Source organism: Aulonocara stuartgranti (assembly GCF_965226115.1).
Source record: "Aulonocara stuartgranti genome assembly, chromosome: 5".
NCBI lineage: Eukaryota > Metazoa > Chordata > Actinopteri > Cichliformes > Cichlidae > Aulonocara > Aulonocara stuartgranti.
In genome coordinates this window covers 39,768,176-39,791,656 of record NC_138943.1, presented here as the reverse complement: position 1 = coordinate 39,791,656, position 23,481 = coordinate 39,768,176, and the positions used below count along the sequence as shown (strand labels likewise).

Sequence of the window (23,481 nt, the reverse complement as noted above, 5' to 3'; positions counted from 1 at the left end):
CCCCAACCAATCACAGCAGATGGCCCCGCCCCTCCCTGAGCCTGGTTCTGCTGGAGGTTTCTTCCTGTTAAAAGGGAGTTTTTCCTTCCCACTGTCGCCAAAGTGCTTGCTCATCTTATTGTAGGGTCATTACCTTACAGCAGGGGTGCCCAATCCCGGTCCCCGAGAGCTACCGTCCTGCAGCTTTTAGATGCATCCTTGTTCCCACACACCCGAATCAAATGAATGGCTTGTTATCAGGCCTTTGCCAAACACGATGGCATGCTGAAGAGGTAATCAAACCATTTGATTCAGCTGTGTTGGAGTAGGGATGCATCTAAAAGCTGCAGGATAGTAGCTCTCGAGGACTGGGATTGGGCAGCCCTGCCTTACAGTATAAGGTGCAGTGAGGTGACTGTGGTGATTTGGTGCTACATAAATACAAAGCGACCTGAGAGCTGACAAAGCTCCGTCACTGCTGGTTTTCAGTCAGATCTGGGGGGCAGCTGGTCCATGGACAGCTTACACAGTGGGGTATGTGTGAGTATGTGTGAGCCGAACCTTCACCCCTGCTGAGCATCCATGCAGGCAGGGGCGGGACTTTGTTTCGATGGGCACACCAGGCAGCCAATCACATGCAAAGACAGACTGGGATCATACCATTATGTGAAAGAAGAAAGGGGGGCAGACGTTCTGAAGACGGGGAGTGTAGTGGTCCAGGTCCACAGAGAGACGGGGAGTGTAGTGGTCCAGGTCCACAGAGAGACGGGGAGCTGGGTAAAGTCATTTTCCACTGTGGAGGACAAACACTTTCAAACTTGTCCATCACAGCAACACAAACTGCCTCCTTTAAAAAGACTCAATGTGCAGTTCAGTATTGACAGTGACATCACATGAAGTGCATATAAAGTGTGTCTGAATGGCAGAGATGCAGACATGTGTGCATGTGACACAGAGCCATGGCTCAGTGTCTGAGTGAGCTTGAAGCCGTTTATGATTCTGAACCACAAACAAGCTCAAACTTTGGACTTTGAAGCCTCTGTTCTTCACTCTGCACTGCAGAAATGTCAGGTTTTTACAACTACAGGTAACAAAAGAAAACAAAAAGCTAATAAAACTGGACAGTAAGGACAATGAGCCACACATCAGCTGACAGACCAGAGAAACCAGTTTGTGACAGCTTGTCAGTCTGGTGGACAGGCTCTCCTCCACACTGTTCTCATTCATAAAGTGCTTACAGAGCTGAGCATTACAGCTAAAGAGAGCGAGAGTGGACAGTACGTCCTCGGCTCATCATAAACTCATTGTGGCAGAACAAAAGTTGATAGGTTTGTAGCTTGAACCTATTCGCTGGAACGTTGAGGACAATATAATTACACAGCAAGCAAGACACGAGTAGGCAAAGTTCTTCATGTTTCTCGTGCACGGGAGAGACCGGACAGACGCCGTTCCTTCGCTTGACCCCAGTTGCTCTCGTCCGTTCCCCCGTAACACTGCTCTTTTATTGAGGTTACGTGAATATGCATAGGGTCATTAACATATAACATCTACATACACACAAAGAGTACCGTGTGTGTGTGTGTGTGTCTGTGTGTGTGTGAGGTCCAGATGTGACCCTGTGAAGACTCCCCAAAGTTGGTGCCAGGAGTCTAGCGGTCCATCTGAACAAAAGGCTCTTATACTTAAACAGATATACGTGTGTTTGCTAAACCATATATCAGCAAGAGAAGATACGACCTCTCCTAGGAGGTGTGTGATCTACGCCAGAACACTCTGTAGAGGAGTGAACGCACTCTCCTCTTCATGCTACACACAGTTGTTACAGACCTCCTAGGATGAGACATTCTTTCAATCTACAAATGATTATACACTTCTAAGCACATATGAGTAAATATTTCTAAGCATGAATGACAATCAACAATACAAAACCTAACAAAAGTGACTCTTATTGCTCCTGTCAACATGAACCAATGTAAAAATATTGGCCACAGCCACCCAGCCTGCTGACGTCTCGTTCTGCACTGACAGAAGATGAACGTGTTTTTAAAACGGATTTGTTGAAGCCAGCTTCACAGTTACATCAGAGGGCGGGGCTCCACTATGCACACCAGCCTTCATACGCTTTCATGTCACAGGTCATGAAGGGAGCTGCTGTAACAAACCTGGCTGATGGAGGCCAGCCTCCCAGGCTGCTCCGCTCGGTTTCTGTCAGAGATCAGCAGGGTGGACGATTCTGAGCACTTAGAGCTGGGAGAGGCACCACTCCCACTTCACCTCCATCTGAACTGAACATCCCATGGTGGGCCATGCTCATGAGATCTGAGCTTAGGAGTATTTAATCAGAGAGCCAGCCCAGGCCCTGGATCCTGACGATCCACAGGCTGTATTTAATATTTACAACTTCAAATGAAATCAGAGACGTTTCCAAACTGGAGAAACAAAGAATTTAAACTGGATGTCATTTTAATGACAGTGTTGAAAGTAATGATTGGACTGGTGGTGAGGTGTGCGTGTTCCAGTAGGACAGGGGTGGGCACTCTCAGTCCACGAGGGCCGGTGTCCTGCAGGTTTTAGATCTCACCTTGGGTCAACACACCTGAATCACATGATTAGTTCGTTACCAGGCCTCTGGAGAACTGCAGGACATGTTGGCTGTGTCCCAATTCAGAGACCGCACGCTTGAAGCACGCATTTTAAGTGCGATTACGTCACCGCCACGCGACGACGGCTGTCCCAATTCGAAGTGTACTTCAAATACGCCTCGGTTTCCCCAAATATCAAGCGTGGTCCGGTGCACGCTTCGTGGTCCCATATATCCCACAATTCATAGTGCGGCGGTGGGTGTGGATAATTTTGCGGCAAAATACGGCAGAAGGGAGCGGCCGAAGAGTGAACTGTCAGAAAGAAGTACTGAATATGACGTTGTTACGAGTTCAAAAATTGGGGATGGAGACAAGAGGAAAAACCACAATACCGGTAACAACACTGGTCCGGCCGGGTTGAGTCAAACCATGATTTTAATAGTCACACCTCTGTCAGTGCGCCCCAGGGCAGCTGTGGCTACAATGTAGCTCCATCACCAGTGTGTGAATGTGTGTGAATGGGTGGATGACTGAATGTAGTGTAAAGCGCTTTGGGGTCCTATGGACTAGAAAAGCGCTATACAAATGCAGGCCATTTACCATTTAAGTCACACGCGTGGGAGATGGACACCGTACGCAGACAGCATCAGATCTCAAAATGGTGGAGCATTGATCAAACTCTCTCTGGTGCCTCCACCTTATCATAAAAGCCTAAACATTCACATGCTTTCTCTCACACAGCGCCTAAGCTACGACCTTGGCTCCCCGTTTATCTGCTCCTGCTGAGATGGGGCAGAAAACTCCAGCATGTTCTCTTCTACTCAGACAAATAAGGCGAGGACTTTCTGCAAACAGTATTTCTTATAACATCATAAAACAATATCATTCATCCACAATAAATCAGCAGTCTAATGTAATGCAAATCAGTTTAATTAATGCAATAGTTATCAGCTTCTTCTAATTCAGGAGCATAATGCAAACTAAAACTACATAATAATTCACAATCTTTAGTTAGGGGCATAACATGGCATAAAATAATATTATAATTTAACAACGTCACTTATTTATGTGCGAATGTTTAATAATGAAGAACATTAAACATTACTGTTGGCCACATGTCAGCAAAGTCATGTGACATCAGTGACGTTTGTACTAACTTGGTTTCAAAGCCTTTTAAATATACGCCGTTCAATAGTCGACCTTAATCTGACAGAGACTCTGATGATTTATGGATAATTAAAGTCAGTCATATATCCACAAACACAACAGGCTGAAAGTCAGTGATGCTGCTCGGTTTGCAGTCCTGAACATCACGGCACAAGCAGGATTCACTGCACTGTTAATGTGAGCTGTGTTACATTGCTGCCTCTGTTCGGTGGTGTCGAGCCAAACGCACTTTAACGTGTGTGTGAACGAGCTGACGGTTCACTCGTTAAGCTGAAAGAAAGATGCTTTAATCACAGCAGTCACACATGTGTCCACTGCACCATACTCAACTAATCAAAGTGATGTCATGATAAAAATGAATGAACAACAAAACATTTTTCTCCTTCATTTCTGTCAAACAAAGCTGAATATAACATTTCTCACGGTTAGTATTAAGGTTGCTAGGCAACCTGAACAGCGCGACGGAGGCTAGACCGTCCCATTTCACAAGCCTCTCACTTCCGCACTTCTCGTACTTCCTAGTACGCACCGTACGTAGTGCGCGTACTTCAAGCGTGCAGACCCTGAATTGGGACACAGCCGTTGAGGAGCTACTGTAGCCATTTAAATCAGCTGTGTTGGTTGGAGGACACAAAGCCTGCAGGGACACCGGCCCTCGTGGACTGAGTAGGATGTCATGTTCTCAGATTGCCACACTGAGCCTTCCACAGACAGTGCAGAGAAGGAAACAAAGCATTATGAACCATGTTCAGGAACGGTCTGTGGCCTTAGAAACAGCACGGCTAATTCTCACAATAATACAAAGATACAAAAGTGCAGCATTGAAAGAGAAGACAAAGGAGACATGGTTTACTCTCCCATCTTTAATGTCCAGCCTCGCCTGTCTGCGTAGCTACAACTACACTCATTAACACCAGCACACGTCACCGCATCTGCAGTTGTCATGTTTATTGCACAACAAGACACAAGCACACACCACCACTGTACACCACTAGAAGAAACAGTTCTTGGTGTTTACACATGAAGCGGGTTCCTACTGGGACAACTTGCAGTGTGGCGCTCGGCTCCAGCCGGCCCTCTCTCTGGTGTGAAGCCTGAAGTGGGTGTTAAGATGAGCTGACTGGTTGAAGCATTTCCCGCAGACGTGGCAGCGGAAAGGCTTCTCTCCGGTGTGGATGCGGTGGTGCCTCTTCAACATGCTCACGGTGGTGAAGCTCTTCCGGCACACCGCACAGCTGTATGGCTTCTCTTTGGTGTGCCAGCGCATGTGGACCTCCAGCTGGCAGGCAAAGTTGAAGCCCTTCCCGCACTCATTGCAGCTGTGCCACCTCTGGATGCTCTGGCTCGGATGATGGGGCCGCGATGACGACGCCTTCAGAGACTTTACATTTTTAATCTGCAGTATGTGAGCACTTTGCTTTCCGTTTGAGCGCAGCAGCCCCTTCACCTGCTGCTCATTTCTCACAGTCCTGTGTGTCTTTGCAGCGGTGGCACGAGAATCACTCTGAGCTGCGTTAGCGGCCGCTGGCAGGCTGTTACAGCACTGCTGCTTCCTGCTGTCCTCCCCGTCCGTCTCCGTCTTCACCTCTGGGGATGTAAGCGGAGGCAGCGAGGCGGTTTGGGCAGGTGGAGCATTTAACCTCAGCGGCTCAACGCTCCTGCAGTTTCCTTCCTCAGAGTTGCTTACCTGGTGCGAGCAGTGACTTTGAGCGTTTCTTTGTTCATCTTTGACGTGTGACCCTGCACTCCTTCCACACTCAGACGCACAGAGCTGACCGTCTTCCTGGGCCTGAGAGTGGGGTTCTGAAAGGTGACAGACATCACAGTCATGCTGGGTGGATTTATGCACGGTCAGTGAACACTACGATTCACAGTGGTGCTGTAGTGGACGCACAAATCTGCACATGTGAAGATGGCTGAAGCTGGAAACACGTTGAACACTGACTGTAAGTAAAAGCACTTTAATGCTGTATTTGCCTCCTTCCTCATTTTCTTTAAACACGTGTCACGTTTCAGATCATCACACCAAATGTGTCACCTTCGGCATCACTGAGGAGCACCTGGAAACACTCATCTACCTGCTTCGCTCTGCTTCTCCTGTTCTTTGCATCACTACCCACGCTCGATACTCTTGCTCTAGTCCAATCATCTTCTCGCCCGCATTCTTTGAGCCAATCAGCCTCCGCTTTGCATGCTTTAAATCTGTGCTCTCTGCCATTCAGACAACCCTCCTCGTCAGCCTCATTCTTCATCTTCACTACCACTGCATCCTGTCCTACATCCTATCTGCCATGATCGTGATCAGAGTCTAATCATTCATTTCTCTATCTCAGTGAATCATGTTCAGTTCTTCCAAGTGATCTGCCCTTATTGAACTTTAATAAGTAAATATAAACACTGTCTTGTTTTAAAGGGGGGAAGCTATCCAAGCCGAGCTGGCTCTAATAAACTAATGGATGTGTGACCCTGAGTGTTTCACAGCCTCAAGTCATTTATCACAGCAAAGCACAGTACTGGGATTAATACTGATGAATAATATAGCGTAGTGCAAAGACACACACTCTTACACTCTGAGGCGATGGATGCTGCTATAAACAGAAATTTCTTTCGACTGATATACAGTTGGGGTCAGTGTAAGGGTCAGTGTAAGGGTCAGTGTAAGGGTGTCTAACAGATACACCCTACACATGTTGACTGGACACACACAGATTGTGCAGTTAGAGTGTGTCTCCCTGGTGTCTGGAGGTCTATCTACAGAAACGTGTTTCACAGGGACAAACTGAACGTGGGTGTTTTGGTTTCCAGCACACAAACCTTTTGCGATCTGCAACAACCAGAGTAAAAATTGTGAACGCAGTATTATTAATTGACGTGAGTCGAGTTCACACAGACGTGACTATGGTCTCGTTACACACAACGTCCTCGGTTTGTTGAAATAATCCCGTCCACACACTGGTCGCTACTGTACCGACACTCATCTTTCACTAAAGTCAAACGTCACTGTTTCCACGTCAAGGTGGTTAGAAAGGAGGCGGAGTCAACTGGACCCGCTCTCCCTACCCAGTGCGCGCTCCCGACGCAGGGGAAACCAGTTCTGTCGGGGATACCTACCCTCCCTACGACACCGGCACTGGGCATCAGTTAAAATCTTAACAACCAGGTTAAACGACTAGTACGTCTGGTACTGACTAGCGAAAACAGCGACGGTTAGCGATCACGTGTCTGGCTGTTTGAAACTGGCTCCTCAGGAAACTCTCTGACGTCATGTTTGTAGTCATCAGCCTGGGTTTAGCTGATTTTTACAGGTTAAACTACCAACAGTGTTGTTTCCAAAGAGCAAACTGACTTCGTGTGTCTGTGCTAGCACACCTGTGGGTAGCAGCGGTAGCTCCCACATAGCTCTATGTGGGAGCTACCGCTGGGACACTTGCGCTGGTTTTTACCAGTGAGCGCCGTGAGCCGATGCTCTTCACCTGACTGCAGCAGTAGCCGCTGGACGGCCACATTCAGGAGCCGTTTGAGTCGCTCGTTCTCCTCCTTGGAGCGCAGGATTTCACTCTGGTACTCCACCACCGTGTCTTTTACGGCGCGAAAAATGTCTTCGGCCGCCGCCGTGAGCCTGTCGTTCAGAAACACGTTGAGGAGCTCCAGCTTGGTCATGTTTTCAACCGCTTTCTCTCAAGACTCGGTGTCCTTCTGTTTACATCCTCTCCGACGGAAGCTAAGATACACCGGCTTCTGGGAGCTGTGTGACGCCACCTGCTGCCTGGTGGCGTCACTTCCGCTTCGCCTTCTTCTTCTTCGACGTGTTTTTGGCGGTTGGCAAACAACAATGCGGTGCACTACCGCCACCAACTGGCTTGGAGGGTGGACCAGAATTCGCTCATACCAAATAATCAAAAATGAATGATCAAAAAAATACTACTATATCGTCATGTCTCTGCATACACATTAGTCTTAGGAACTGAAATAAAGCCATAAAACTTTCACATCTGGAGTTCCTTTGCAATAAATCCTTTCTATCTAGCTTAATCTTTTTTTCTACAAATCTGAATTGAGATATGATTGTCTCCTCTCTCCTGGTCCTCCCTGTTTCTCTTTGAATAGAATAAAACCATCTCCCTGTCCTCTCCTCCTTCCACCACTTTTGCTATCATTTTCTCTTTTACAATGCTCTTCATTTTAGCTTTGCTAGCACTGATATTTAAAACCTCTTGATCTCTCTTAACAGCCTGCTTTACAATTCTATCTGCCACCTCATTGCCAATAACACCATAACATGCTGGTATCCATATGAATTTATCAATGCCATCATATTTATTCTGTAGGTTGTTTGTAAAATCTTTATTAAAATTTCTGGTCTGCCTTCTGAAGCTGGCCAATGATCAACCAGAGTCTGACTTTGACGCCTTTTTTAAGTGTCAAAGTCAGACTCGTATGTACGTATGTATACACATACGTGTGTGTGTGTGTGTGTGTGTGTGTGTAAATGAAAAGTAAATAATAAACAAGAATTCAAATTAATTTAAAATAATTTTTATTTACACAATAAATGTACAAGTCACTCTGAATAGTCAGCCTGTGTGAGGGTCAGGACAGAGACAAAGTAAGCTGATCTACTAACAGACCAAACAAAAAAAATCATCTCTAGGCAGTACTGCTAAAATCAAAGCCCCTCCCCCTTTTTTTCATTGTATAAAGAACATAGAAACATGTGAAACAGTCCCTGAGCTGTTCATAAATAACAGAGTTCTTACACACTGACACCACCTGCTCTAGGTTAAAAGGACGTCCATTACTAAACGTAAGTGATGAAAGAAACACACATTAATAAAACATATAAAGTGAGTACAGTCACGGGATAGACTCGATCACATGTGAATGACTGCACACACGCCTTTCCAATAAATTACTTTAAACGGTGATCATCGTAGGTTCTGTGACAGTCCTCGCTGAAATCAAACGGATCTATTCCATCACTGTCACGATGTGTGAACAGGCTCGTCCACTCACAGAACAACAAACACACAGTTCTGTTGCATACACAGTATACAGATACAACTTCTCTCTAAATGAACAGCATCCACACAAACCTGGGATCGTGGTAAGCACATCTCTAACACAACAGCTTTTGTTGGAGTGGGATCATAAACACACATGATGAAGAGGACTGAGGCCCTGCAGAGTAATTCCTCCATCATCAAATATTCACCTGAAGAGCAAATTATAGAAGACTGTCTTTGAGAGAAGATGATGAAAATGTAAAGAGCAACATATGGACTCATAGGTTAAAAAGTTATTTTAAGAACGAAATACATCTAAATAGCCCAACATCTACCATGGAGCTAAGTCCCACCGCCCAGAGAGACACAGGGCCGACTGCTGACTGCGTCCTCTCAGCTGTCAATCATTTCAGAAAGCTCTTGCAGCAGGTCGTCCTCTCCGATACTGGGGTCCACATCATCATCAAGGTGGTCGTCAGTAAACTCATTGATCAGCTCCTCGAAGTCATCCATGGCAGAGGTGGAGGCAGCGGCGCTCGAGCTGGAGGCAGCCCGGGATGCTGCAGTGCTGAGCCTCCTTGATCTGGGCTGAGAGGGTGTCTTCTGTACTGGGCTGAACGACAGAAAGCCTTGTTACTTCATTTCATGCAAACAGAGAAAAACTGACATGCTCTCAGAGAGGAACCTCTTCACCAAAAGCAGAGACACAAATAAATCTCAGGGAACCACTACAAAAACAACAGGTCAGACACGTACAGCTGACACCCGTGGCTCACGGGGTTGCCATGGAGCTTGCAGCAACTGGACAAAAACCCAAGATTAGGTACCAAGCTCCTACTACAACTGAAGGTGCACTGAGTACGAGAGCACTGAAAAATAGGATCATTTTTACCCAGGATGAGACAAACATCCATGAGTACATCAGGAGACGGCTACCACACCGCACGCTTAGTGAATACCTCACTGAGCAGAAACCCAAGAAAGAAGAGGAGCGAGGAGAAGAACAGTGATGGAAGGACAGGACTCTGCACGCTATGTACCACCGGCAGACAGAGGAAGTGGCTGAAAGGCAGCACAGGAACAAGCTCTGAGCACAGATCCATGGAGGCTGAGGTCTACCACACCAGGCAAGACCCCAGGCTGTGTAAAGATGCCCCTGAGACAATCCAGCACATAACAGCAGGGTGCAAGACGCTAGCAGGCAGGGCATACATGGAACGCCATAACCAAGTGGCCGGCATAGTGTACAGGAACATCTGTGCCGAGTGTGGGCTGGAAGTAGGGCTGTGCGATATGACCAAAGTCTCATATCCTGATATCAGACATCCATCGTCCGGTAACGATATAAATCACAAACATGTAACATTTTCTGTAAAGGCTGTGAATCTCGGGCAGCTCGACCTGCGTGAAGTGTTTCCAGCTGTGCGTCGTGTAGCTGAGTCGAGTGTTTTAACGATGCATGAAACGACACATGTTTAGACACAAGTTGTAACGGCGCCGTTTTCTTTCAAAGTTTGAGTCTGAGCTTTATTTTTAGCACCTGGCGGCTCTTTGTTGCTTCTCATCCGTAAACTCTCTGCATCTTTTATGTGATTCAGTTTATTTTGAAAAGTCTCAACAGGATCTTGAGCTTTATTGTGAAAGGTTTATGTGGAACATAAACAAGCGGAGACACGATGCTGTTACTGTCGTTGTTGCTAACAACAACACATAAAAACAGGCGCTTGTCGTCCGTAGTGTGGTTGTATTAAATCTAAGACAGAGAGACCTTTAATAAAGCCGCTACAGTGACCATCAGAACATGAAAACAGCTGGAAACAGTTTATTTTGCAACAGCACCAAACAAACGATAGCGTAAATGAAACGATGTTTTTATATCGTCATCAGATATATATCGTTACATCGAACAGCCCTAGCTGGAAGTCCTGAGGTCAACATGGGAGACGCCCCCAAGGGCGGAGAATGACCGAGCTAAGATCCTGTGGGACTTCCAGATACAGACGGACATGGTGGTGGTAGACAAACAGAGGAAGACGGCCGTAGGGATGGATGCAGCGAATGACAGCAACATGAGAAGCTGGAGAAGTACCAAGGGCTCAGAGAAGAGCTGGAGCAGGTGTGGAGGGTGAAGGTGACGGTGGTCCCAGCAGCAACCATAAAGCTCAAACAAGCTCAGACTGGTTTCCCAAACCTGATAGTAAGTGTACTGTAGTCAAACGGCGTCCATAGTTACTAGATCCCAATCCAACATAGCACATTTGATGTGCAGTCAACAATGCAAAGCACCACATCAGTGTGCTGAGGAATGTTTCCAGCACTGTGTTCGGTCTCTACCACAGTAATGACTGTGTTTGTAATGAAGTGCATACCGAACATAAATACTTATTTTCTGCTGTCACTTGCTACTTTTATTGTTCTTTCCCCAAAGCCAGACTGAATGGAACCAATGAGCACTGAGCTGGGGGCAGCAGCACACTAACGCTGATCTGTTTTTCTGTCTGGACTCTCGTTTACCTTTGGGGCACCGTGCAGGACTCTCTGGTGGTCGCACCACTGATGGGCAGACTGCTCTCTGGGCCTAGACTCTGTGTGAAGACAGGGACGGTCTGAAGCTCCTCTCCTGTTGGGCTAGAGCTGGAGGCAGACTCCAGCTGGGTGAAGTGACTCCATGCAGCATCCACGCCGGTGGATGGGAGAGTCTGACGAGGCAAAACAAATTCACAGCACACGAGTAATTAGTCCCTCCTCCTTCATCTGCATTCGTCTGTACAGGATTATCACAATAGAAATTAAACATGAAGTGCATCACACTGGACACATGCACCCTTACATGTCTGTCACTGGTTCGTGGCTCCTCTTTCGGTGCAGAGGGGCTGTTTAGAGGTTTAACAGCAACTACAGCAGACTGTTGTGCTCCCCGCCTCCTCTGGCCAGGCTTAACCAGCACTGCAGGCTTCATCACAGACGGTTTCACATTCAGTTTCGGTCTCTCTGTAAGTACAAAGTAATGCTTTAGTCTGCAGAGACTTTCCTGCCTCACACCATAGTTTGGTCACTCTGGTTAGACGTCACATGCTTTTGTTTCTTTTCACACTCCAAGAACTATCAGAGCGAACCCCAGTGTGTCGCTACAAACTACAAGCACTGGGAAACTGTTTGGCTCAAACTAAGCATGCACCTCCTGGTTGGGTCCGTTTAAGGTCAGCTTACAGTGCAGGGACAGGACTTTTTGACCCCCTGCTAAATTTGCATGTTTGCTCACTTACAAAGAAATGAACAGCTTCTAATTTGTGTTTAATCCTTGTTGGCAGGTACAACTCTAAGACATTTCTTTTAGGTGGTCACCGCGTTTAAGAAATTCTCAGGAGGGGTTTTTCTTGCTCGGCCACTCGAAGTTTCAGTTCCTCCCACAGATAAAGGACCAAACACTGGCTGATCGTAGGTGTTCTGGCAGAGGGAAGCAGGCTGCTGTCCAAGATGTTACCATGCACGGCCCACTCCATGCAGTGGAGTCACACTGCTCCCTGGCAGACCTCCACAGAACGGAGCTGCTCCTTCAAACACCACGAGTCAAACTGATGACAGAGGACTTGCTGTTGGTGTGACCACGAGCCTGCTCTGCATGGTGTACACGTTACGGACTGATTCTTACACAGCGCTTCTCTACTCTCCTGGAGTACTCAGGGGGACTTTGTGGGTGTGAGTTAATCCATTATGGTACAGTTTAACTACACCATACCAATGTATAGCTTTTATGTAATGCGTTTTCTTTTCTGGATTCCTGGTTGATATTCTGCCCCTCTCCATTAAAACGATCCCTGCTCCAGGCTGCAAGCCAAGTATCCTTGGGCAAGATGCTCACCCCATGGTGCTCACCCCATGGTGCTCACCCCATGGTGCTCACCCCATGGTGCTCACCCCATGGTGCTCACCCCATGGTGCTCACCCCATGGTGCTCTCTGATGCATCCACCGGAGTGTGAATGTGTGAGAGGAAGCACCTGTGCATAGATCAAGTGCTTTGAGTGCACTTGGCTTAGAAAGATGAGTGACAGCACGAGTGATACAGTACCTTTGGTATCTGCAGTGTGCTCTGGGGACTCCCGATTCGTGTCCATCGCTTCCTCGGCAGTAGAGGCTCCTGTCACACGAGGCTGCTCCAGTGGTGACAGTGCAGAGGACACCTGCGTCTTCTTGTCTGGAGCGACCCTGGAGCTGGACTTTGTCCCAGCCTGCTGTGGTGAAGAGCTCTGCACAGTAACAACAGCAGCTGTTGTTTCAGGAGCGGCCACACCGTTTCCAGGCGGTGCAGCCGTTGACCTGAGAGTAATCAGCTTGTGAGCAGGAACTCTTTCGGTGGAACCGGCACATGGAGTTTTGGAGGAAGGCGAGGAGGAGGAGCGCGGTGATGAAGGAGCCTTCCTTTTGACGGTACTGCTGGCATTCTGATTGTGAGAAGGCTCCGTTTCAGGTTCTCCCACTTTGCCTTGTTCCAACATTTCCTGCTTTCGAAGGCGTTTCTCCCGCATGATCTCCTCAAAGGTCTTCACCTTGATATTGTTACTGGTCTACAAAGAGAGAAAATTAGCACTGCCAACAGCCCGATGACAAAGAAACCAACACTGAAGAAAAACAGAAAGCAGACAGTACCTGGGGTTCAGGAGATGCACTTCTGTGTGGCTTCTTCTCTGCGGCGATGCTGCTAGCTAAGTTCAACATAAGGTTCATGTTAGTGTTTCAAAACCATGTTAGGAGAAAACAAAACAATCCAGCAACACTTTCCTATATGGTCTACAATCTCTGTGTAAACAATCTATGAGCCTCGTCCAATCAGACGTCTGTAACTGAAAACAGGCATTGTGAAGAGGAAACCAGCTGCAGTCTCAGATGGGCGCGACAGCAAAGGTAGGTCTGATTTATGATGTTATGTTTATCAGTTGTGGACACGTGTGTGGTCTTCTGTGGCTGGTTCAGTGAACTTTGGTGGGGATGTGACGAAACCTGCAGACCCTTTGGACTCTGTGAGATCTATCGGCTTTTAGAGAACGTGTGGTTTGCTTGGGCACACGATGTGATGGCTCGGTCGTGTGTGTTGTGTGAGAAAATGATACTTCGTTTGCAGCATGTGGCGCTATGCGTCAGGGGCACGCGTAAGCATAAAAACGCCGTTATGGAGCGGCTTAATCTCGCCTCATTTCCAGCCATTTTACAGCAAAGGAGTCGCGCACAATAGAAGGAATGAACAATGGAACATGTATTCACCCACCCAGGGGAATTATGGCCTTTGTCACGGCCTGTGTTACACAGTCTTACCAACAGTTCATATAAATGTCCCCCCAAGTGGTGCCGACCAGTCAAAACCAAAGGCCATCAGAAAGACAGTGTAACAGATGTGCATGCACTTCCTGTAATAGCACAGATGTAATATGCAAAAAAGCAGCCTTACTTTGGGGGGCCAGCTTCTTAATGCGCAGCAGGCGGGGCTTCTTGGCACCGCTCTCCTCAGCGTTAGACCTCTTCCTGTTTTCAGCGTCCACTGCCTGCTCGAGCTGACTCCTTGCTGCCTTCTCCATGCGGATTTCTTCCAGGGTCTTTACTCTAATCCGGCCCGCGTTTGCGACCTCAGGCCCAGCTGTGTGGGCCTCCTCCTGGCTCTTGCCCTGATCTCGCTCTGCTGTGTGATTGACCTCAGGGCGGGGCTTCTGTTCCAGCTCCTCCTCTTGTCTTTTCTTCTTGTCGTGAAGAATCTCAGAAAATGTTTTGACATTGCAGAGGGAGGCGTCGTTCATGGCGATGGCTCGCTTTGTTCCACTGCTGGCTTTGCTCTCGGTGGCTTCTGTGGCTCTGGTGCTTTTCTGGTTGTCGCGCTGGGACCTGACCGCCTTCTCCTGTTTGATCTGCTCCAGAGTCTTTATGTGGATAAGCTCAGGAACCTTCTGTGACACCGCACTGCTCTCAGCTGCAACCATGACAACACGTTCTAGCGCATGGCTGTGATTTATATTATTCCACAATCGATGTGAGTGTAGCTCATATCAGCCTGCTTACCTGGTTGACTGGCTGCAACGGGATCACAAAGCAATCCAAGTCTTTCCTTTACAGGTTTGAGAGCTGAAGAAACAGAAGACAGACGAGGCTTCAGTGTGAATGGCAGCATAACGAGTCAGAGGCCACAGCTGCAGCTCTTACAGCACTGACCTTTGTGAGGGGGCAGAAATGGTTGGTCCACATCCACCACCCTACCCAAACGCTTAGCCAGACTCCTTTTCAGGGGGACATCTTCTGCACTTCTTAGATCTATGTCAAGGACAAGCAATGAGCTTTTAATCTCTACATTATTACTCACAATAGTATCTGACAACTGCAGCAAGAGAGCAAGTTTACCAGTGCTGTTAATCTTTCTCCCAAGTCTTTTAGTCACACTAACTCTGGCTCCCCCAGGCTCTACAAACACCAGAGAGATGAGAGTTAAAACACAGAACAGTTCAAGTTTAAAGTAGATCTGTCTCAGCAGCAGCAAACAGGAGCGCCACCAACGTTACACAGAAGACTGGGAAAACACAGCTGTTACACTTTTTACCATCTCGTGAGTCAAATACATCTGGTCGAAATAACGTCTGGATGTTTTCTTTCTCCACACTGGTGGATGTTTCGGTAGTCTGGAGGGGGTAACCGGCCCTCTTCATGCTGGCCTTAAGGGCTTTCCTTAGCCGGATCTCCTCCAACGTGCTCACTCCAAAGTTCAGGGAATCGTCTGTGAAGACAAAAGGTTTTAGGAGATGTGGGAGGCTAAGATGCTTAACTCACAAACCCAGATACGATGTCAGGTGTGAGCTTGTGTCTCTCTGCTGCTGCACCTGATTTGGGCAGCTTTCTAGGCGAAGGGCCACCCTTTCCCTCCTCTCCCTCTTCTGAGAACTGGTCTGAAAGACATCCGTGATGAGAATCAAAAAAACATTAACTTCATTGCAGAAATACATGTTTTCTAAAGTCAGGTTCAGCTCACCGTCCTCATCCTCATCATCGTCTGCTGGATTAATCACGACTGGTGGATGGGTGGGGCTCGGCACCGGCTCCTGCGTATCAGTCTTGACACTTCTGAGCTGAGGGTTCACTGTGGCTGCCGGGACAGTCTGTTCCTCGTGGTGCTGTTCCTCCTCCTTCCTTGCGTCTGGGACGGTAACAGCCATGGTCATTAGTAGGGCTGGGCCATATCATACACGCTACGAGAACACGCATGTGCAGTGCCTTTGTTTTCATACGCACATGGCAGTAAAAGCATGGCGGCGACAGAGAATGAGAAGGGCGAAAGCGGATCGTTGAGTGAAACGGATGAACCAGAACTGGTTTGTAAAAACGCTGCAACTTCAGCAGGGCTGCTACGAGTAGTCGACTATCAAAATCATCACGACTGATTTAATAGTCGACGCGTCGTTTGAAGCTTTGTAAGATCACAAACGACGCAGGAATAAGTAGCAGGATTTAAGAGTGTAATAACGGACTGAAACAGAAGATGGCAGCACTGCATGTACAAGGATGCCAGCTGCCGTTAAACCCCGAAGAAGAAGAAGAAGCTCTGTCCCAGAATTCATAGCGTGAGCTGTGTCCCAAAACGTCGGCTGCATCCTCCTGAGGACCCGGCCTTCGCGGTCTACGTGGGCCGGGTCCTTCAAAGACCGAGAAGGCCGGAAGTGCGAGGCTGTGAAATGTGACGGTCCAGCCTTCAGATTAGCGTCGCCGCTGTCTCGGAGGAGTTTAATAAACTCGCCGTCTGCTCCTTGCTGTCTAAAATCTAACCGGACACTGGAGTAAACTCTCGACTGTCTCACACACTGTTTAATCAGTTTTCTGTTTGACGTTTAGTCAGCTGTGTGAAAACCAAGGAGGAACCCACCCGGGGGATTAATAAAGTTTTATTTTATCTAATCTAATAACTTTAATCTCAGCCAAACGATTGACTCAGGAACAAATAAAACAGAGAAAAAAGGCAAACAATTACATTTTTAAGTTCTCCGAGTGACTTATATCATGTTTAACCTGAGTAGTGAAAGAGCGGGGTCTGAAAACGACGAAGCCGGGAGTCCGCTGTTCTCGCCGGCTGTGTGACCATTGAACCCCCTGCTCGCTATCGAGCTGGTGGGTAACAGACGTCTCCGAACACGTCGAAGCAGTTTTGCAAATATGCGATATCTTGATAAACCGAGCAGATATTTGATGTTTACACAGCTACTTTCTCGCCTGAAAATATGTTAAACGTTTATTTTGTGACCCAGAAAGATTAGTAAGAGTAATTTTAAAACTTAGTAGCGGCCGCCATTGTTGGCAGCTGAAATTTGGCTGGGCCACGCTATGAATTCTGGGATATGGTGGGCCACGAAGGACACACCCGACCCATCCTTCAAATTCGGGGAAATGAAGGACGCATTTGTCGGCTGCATTCAGAGGAGTCGACGAATTGGGACAGCCTCGTCGTCTGGCTGTGACGTAATCGGCCTTCAAATGCGGCCTCAGGAGGATGCAGCCGACGTTTGGGACACAGCTGCGGCCCTGCTCAGCTGTCAACAATGGCGGCAGCTAGTTAGTTTTAATGTTACTCTTATTATTCTTTCTGGATCACAAAATAAACGTTTAACATATTTTCAGGCGAGAATGTAGCTGTGCAAACCTCAAATATCTGCTGAGTTTATCAAGACACCGCATATTTTCAAAAGCGCTCCGACGTTTTCGGAGACGTCTGTTACCCACTAGCTCGATAGTTAGCCGGGGGCTAGGCTAACTAGAGCCGTGAGAACACCGGACTCCCGGCAGATCGTTTTCAAACCCCCCGCCGTCTTTCACTACTCAGGTTAAACATGATATATGAGTCACTTAGATAACTTAACAATGTTGTTGTTTGTTATTGTTTTTCAGTATTTTATTTGTTCCTGAGTAAATCGGTTTGGCTGAGATTAAAGTTTTTACACTGAATAAACGTCAAGCAGACAGCTGATCATCAGAAGTGTGAGATGCTCCAGAATCTACTCCGGTGTCCTGTTATAGTTTAGATAGCAAGGAGTTTATTAAACTTCACTGAAACAATCTGCAAATTTCATTAAAAGTTAACCTGTCATCTTGTCTTTATTTTTAGTTAGCACCTTAAACACTTAAAGCTGTAAGCTAATGATAGTTATATGAGAGCAGATGCTGCTGGTGCAATAAGCTGTACCTGTACGTCCAAAGGATGATGATCTGATTAGTCGGCTATCACAATAATCGTTTGTGGCGGCCCTAAACTTCACTGGTGTGGAACTGGTTTAGCTTTCGTCTGTCAGATACACAACAAAGCACTATTTTTGGTAGCGCATGCTAGCGGGCCGTCGTTATTACCGTGTTGTTTGGAAAATACGGCGCACTTAAAATCATCCTTTGATTTGTCTGAAAGTCGACAGTGTGTTATAATCCCGTGTGCCTTATGTATGAACTCTGGTTGTGTTACTGACCTCGAAACGATTTTATGTGCACGGCGCTCGAAAATCTGTCAAATGTTTCAGTGTGACTTTGCTAAGCTACGAAGCCGCACCGCTTGATGGATTGTCGGAGCGTTATGGCTATCGTAGGCGGAGCCTCGCGGAGTGATACGTGCTGTGCTTCAACATAATGTTACCGTGTTGTGTGTGTATGACCTCTCTTTAAGTTTGTGGATGTTATACATGGTTATGCTGAGGATGTGTCGGCCAGTTTCCACTGGAAATGCTTTTTGGTTAAACTGTCAGCGAGGAGTTTGCATTTGCACTGTTACATGTTTATATTTTTACTTAAAAAAAAAAAAACAGCTGCTTGTTTAAGTGGAAATACATTGATGGGTTTTTGCACTAACAAAGTTGTGGAGTTGTAAAGCATTTTGTCTCGTGTCAGTTATATCGTTATGGCACATTTTCAAATGTATATGGTGATAAATACTTTGGGCCAGCATCTTGCTGTAGTGGATGTAAAATGTGTGTGTTTGAACTCACTTTTATCAGGCTGGACAAAGACGCCTTCTATGTAGCGAGGCTTTTCATGGTAGAAGGCACAGTGTGGCTTCTGGCAGCCTGCCGGCTGCTTCTCCCAGTAACACGAGATCTCCTTTCGATTTTTCTGTTTTGATGAAGAACATTAACATGTAAACATTCTGTGGTGTCCATCTGTCGTGAAACAACATGCATGAGGAGAAACGCTCCTCACTCTCAGAGGAGGCTCAGAGCCTCCCTCTTGTCATGAATGGCTCCTCCTAATGACACCACTCTGGACTATGTAGCTAAGATCTGAATGAGAGGGAACGTGCCACCGTTTTAACCAGCCTCGTGTTTCTGAACAGCACTTCAAATCTGACAGAAGGAGTCAGGAGTGGAGATCCTGGTTTACAGGGAGGCTTTTTTACTCTTCATTAATGGCCATTCAAGACACACACAGCCTTGACTGGGCAAAGCCTGAAGGAGAGGACTTCTGCTTTCCTCCATTTACATTTTGCTTACCGTTATTTTCATGTGGCGAAACTTGCAGACAGCACGAAAGCAGCGTCCTTCCTGCCAGAGGCTGCAGGTGGTCTCGTTGCCCATAGCTGCCTCGCAGTGTCTGAACGGACAACTGTCTCCCTGCACAGACAAACAGTAAGCTTGGACTCTTCTTTCTGGTCACCAACACTTTCTAGCCCAATGTGTGCATGTAGCAGGCTTGTTTACTTTGCTGCAGGTAGAATAGTAAAAGAAGTAGCAGTCGTCTCCATGGCTGGTCATAGTAAAGCTGTAGTACAGGAACGACCTCTAAACCCAGCAGCTGGATCTCTTATGGGCCGACAGGAACCTCCCTGACAACACAGAGCAAACCAGACATCACATCTCAAACCAAGCCAGCACCTCTGGTACACTCTGGATGCTTTTCAAGGGAATAGGGCTGTTTGATAGAACGACATCTATCGTTTCATTTACGCTATCGTTTGTTTGGTGCTGTTGCAAAATAAACTGTTTCCAGCTGTTTTCATGTTCTGATGGTCACTGTAGCGGCTTTATTAAAGGTCTCTCTGTCTTAGATTTAATACAACCACACTACGGACGACAAGCGCCTGTTTTTATGTGTTGTTGTTAGCAACAACGACAGTAACAGCATCGTGTCTCCGCTTGTTTATGTTCCACATAAACCTTTCACAATAAAGCTCAAGATCCTGTTGAGACTTTTCAAAATAAACTGAATCACATAAAAGATGCAGAGAGTTTACGGATGAGAAGTAAAAAAGACGCCAGGTGCTAAAAATAAAGCTCAGACTCAAACTTTGAAAGAAAACGGCGCCGTTACAACTTGTGTCTAAACATGTGTCGTTTCATGCATCGTTAAAACACTCGACTCAGCTACACGACGCACAGCTGGAAACACTTCACGCAGGTCGAGCTGCCCGAGATTCACAGACTTTACAGAAAATGTTACATGTTTGTGATTTATATCGTTACCGGACGATGGATGTCTGATATCGGGATATGAGACTTTGGTCATATCGCACAGCCCTACAAGGGAATATTTAAACACTCAGTGTCAGTGTGTACCAGGAACCACACAGGGATGCTGCGTCGCCCAAATGTCTACAAATGCTTTGGTTTTTGTAAACAAACAAAACAAAAACAGACATTACTTGGATACTTTGTTTAGCACAGAGCTGTGTATGAGCCAATGTGTGAGCGTTTCAGGAGCAGCTGTGGATGAAAAGGCTCCACACACTGATACACAACAGCAGCAGTGATGACAATGGCATAGTTTAATGTGGAAGCGCACACACCGTGAGGACCAAACAGCAGCGCTGGTCCTGCATCAATAGTAGTGAAACTCTCTGACCTGAGGGTCGTTAGGCTGGACAATCAATTACTATTCAATTAATTCTACACCATCATACCGTCCTGTTCTCAGCAGCTCAAAAACGTTGCATCAAAGTGCAGGGCGAACCTCAGAATACTGATATGCTGGCATTTCTTCACCGCAGCCAGCACTGTAATTGTATCCGAATACTCGATTGAATAATCGATTACTAAAACAATCGACAGCTGCAGCAGTAGTCTGAGTACAGCCAGAGCTACAAAATGACCTCCAGCAGGCCGCTGATGTGAAGGTCTCTGATCAAACAATCAGAAACGGACTGAGGAGGGTGGCCTGAGGCTTGTGGTTTGCCATGACCTCCAGGTCCACCACTGGTGCCCTACGCTGCTGCAGTGGGTCCTGGGATCCTCCTGGTGCACGACAATAACCACAATATGTCCCCGTGTATGTATTCAACACATATGTAAGACTGCTTTCTTCCATTTGTGCAACATCTCTAAAGTTAGAAATATCCTGTCTCAGAGTGACGCTGAAAAACTAGTTGATGCATTTATTACTTCCAGGCTGGACGACTGTAATTCATTATTATCAGGAAGTCCTAAAAACTCCCTGAAAAGCCTTCAGCTAATCCAAAATGCTGCAGCAAGAGTCCTGACAGGGACTAGAAAGAGAGAGCAGATTTCTCCTGTTTTGGCTTCCTGTTAAATCCAGAATTCAAAATAGTTCGGGCTGGACCAGGTGACCCTGGATCCTCCCCTAGTTGTGCTGCTGGGTGCTCCCCATGACACGATGACTGTTTCTTCTTCACTCAATTTTTAATTCAGTTCGTTTCATTTATAAAGCACCAACCCCCGACGTGCACCCAGCACCTCCACAGAGGGTCGTTGTCAGCCCCTCCCTCAGCCTGGTTCTGCTGGAGGTTTCTTCCTGTTTAAAGGACGTTTGTCCTTCCCACTTCTGCCAAAGCGCTCATATGATTGTATTCTTTACTTTACAATAGAAAGTGCCTTGAGGTGACTGTTGTAGTGATTTGGCACTTTGTACAAAAAAAATGAATTAAATTAAGCACTGCTAAGGTCACCGAGGATCACCACCAAGTTTAGCAGCACTAAAAACCCAAATAAAGATACTTAGGGTCAAAGATATTTGACCAGTTTGTAAAAGTTCTGAATCTGTACATCACCAACTAGATTCCAAGTCAAACAACAAGAAAACTTAAACAACTTGACGAATTTGTAGAAAAGGCAACAATAGTGCAGTGAGAGTAATCTGTAAAGCTGACCTGTACTCGTGGGAGATGCACTGCTGCTCATTTACCTGAGGTAGTAGAGAAGTGGTCTGCCTCCTGAGTGCACAGCTGGTACGGAGTCTCCACAGTAGTAAGGAAATCCTGAAGGAACACTTGATCCATGAGATAAGAGGAAAAGTGGGGTGGGTCTCCCAAAGACATTAGTCTTCCTACGACTTCCCATTTCTGAGACATCCTGATCTCTGCCAAACCGCTAAACAATACTGATGCTGATGCAATCAAGTCCTTTGGGCATTGCTTGTAAACCATCATTGATACTATTTGGTGGCTACTGAAATAAATAAGTAGGGGGACATAAACAGCATGAACAAGAAAAAATAGAAGAAACTCTAAGCGATGTGGGGAAAAAGTTGAGAAAGGTGGCGTGGTTGGCGGGAAAATCCTCAGCTTCTTCTTGGGCTTGTTGGCATTTACACATTTTGTGACATTTGAATGCTGGAGGTTGGGAGGAAAACCGTGCAGGACTTTCATGTCTTGGTTACCAAATGCTGGAGAAAAAAAAATTCTTCTGCCAATCAACTGGGGGCAAATTATCCGGATCCAGGGATCCCCAAAGAGGGCCAAGAGGACGGGTTTAAACCTACAAATACATCAGAAACACTCCCCGGGGAACTGAAAGGTGGTTATTGAAAGACAAACAGGACAAACACTCCACACAGCAACATGAAACAAGTGTGCTCGGACACACGCACATACTTTTACACTTCAAGTGTCTCATGCAGGAAAATCTACAAGTGTCGTTTTTGGGAGGCTTCACTCTACACACGCAAGCCTCAGCCTGCCAGTGACAACCGGCCTTAATTATCATCGTCATCTTAATTAGGACACAAACAGCAATTAAACCGAAACACTCAGATAACAATAACGAATCTCAAACTCGAGGAAAAGATCACTTTAAAGACCAAGACAGCCAAGAAAACATTCACATACTTACTGTTGAATTACAAAAAGTGTCTCAAAGCTAATGAACTACGTGACTCCCAGTCGGAAAATGCCTTGCCTTTATAGCTAACCTGGCTAACTAGTGTCTAGTTTAAAAATGTGAACTCTTAAATTATTATGATTAATAGATGAGCACTTTTTAGCTCGTGTACATAACAGAGGCCTACCGAAACCTTGGACGGTTAGCGACCTTATCGTTAGCTAAGCGTTCACACGGCCGTTTATTACCGTGGTATTCACGTCCGTGTTGTAACGTTTCAATGTAACTGCATACATATGATGTAAACAGTGTATGTAGTGTTCAATTACCAGTTTAAAATTTAAAAAGATATTTGAAAACTTGTAGAATATAGCAAGAAAAACCCGAACCCGCTCGAAGAAAACCAGAACTGCTCTCTGACTCAAGCAAAATGGCGACGGTGGAATACAAATACGAGGAGGGGGGCTGCGTGCTGTGTTCAAGTCGCAAGGAAAGATCGGACATTCGAAAATTACATTTCATTGTGCAGAATTCGCATTACCGTAAGCTCCCTCCAACATCAGAAACGCTAACTAATAATCACACTGAAAGAAAAATGAGACATCGCTTTCTGATTTCAAACATGTGCTTTTTATTTTATTTATTTAAAAGTAAAAACCGGACAGTAGGGTCCGTGCTAGTGATGGTAAATTCGGTTATT

At 46.5% G+C, this 23,481-nt stretch overlaps 3 protein-coding genes across 6 annotated transcripts in view; all 3 read right to left on the bottom strand.

Annotated features, from left to right (window-relative positions):
- nfasca (neurofascin homolog (chicken) a) overlaps positions 1–345 on the bottom strand; it is a 165,910-nt gene extending 165,565 nt beyond the window's left edge. The window contains exon 1 of one of the 2 annotated variants that reach the window (XM_082534067.1): positions 134–345. The gene's annotated coding sequence lies outside the window, so the exon portion shown is untranslated. The remainder of the gene's footprint in view (positions 1–133) is intronic. The other variant, XM_082534068.1, reaches the window with a different exon arrangement.
- A 4,231-nt stretch (positions 346–4,576) lies between these two features.
- LOC309706692 (uncharacterized protein) lies at positions 4,577–7,526 on the bottom strand. 2 transcript variants are annotated; one of them, XM_082533430.1, is made up of 2 exons: positions 7,172–7,526; positions 4,577–5,531 (listed from the first exon to the last, which is right to left on the bottom strand). In XM_082533430.1, the coding sequence occupies exons 1-2, from the start codon at positions 7,386–7,388 to the stop codon at positions 4,762–4,764; spliced, it is 987 nt and encodes a 328-aa protein (XP_082389556.1). In that variant the 5' UTR covers positions 7,389–7,526; the 3' UTR covers positions 4,577–4,761. The 2 variants fall into 2 exon arrangements, with proteins under 2 accessions (XP_082389556.1, XP_082389557.1); XM_082533431.1 differs by having other exon boundaries at positions 7,202–7,526.
- A 722-nt stretch (positions 7,527–8,248) lies between these two features.
- zc3h11a (zinc finger CCCH-type containing 11A) lies at positions 8,249–23,231 on the bottom strand. Of its 2 annotated transcripts, none has more exons than XM_082533253.1 (17): positions 22,794–23,231; positions 21,868–21,940; positions 19,431–19,555; positions 19,224–19,343; positions 18,723–18,846; positions 15,737–15,901; positions 15,588–15,653; positions 15,311–15,484; positions 15,115–15,174; positions 14,929–15,027; positions 14,779–14,841; positions 14,177–14,689; positions 13,381–13,436; positions 12,803–13,298; positions 11,562–11,722; positions 11,246–11,430; positions 8,249–9,344 (listed from the first exon to the last, which is right to left on the bottom strand). In XM_082533253.1, exons 3-17 carry the CDS (start codon positions 19,482–19,484, stop codon positions 9,125–9,127), a joined length of 2,556 nt encoding a protein of 851 aa, XP_082389379.1. In that variant the 5' UTR covers positions 19,485–19,555; positions 21,868–21,940; positions 22,794–23,231; the 3' UTR covers positions 8,249–9,124. The 2 variants fall into 2 exon arrangements, with proteins under 2 accessions (XP_082389379.1, XP_082389380.1); XM_082533254.1 differs by having other exon boundaries at positions 23,111–23,225.
- Positions 23,232–23,481: the final 250 nt, after the last annotated feature.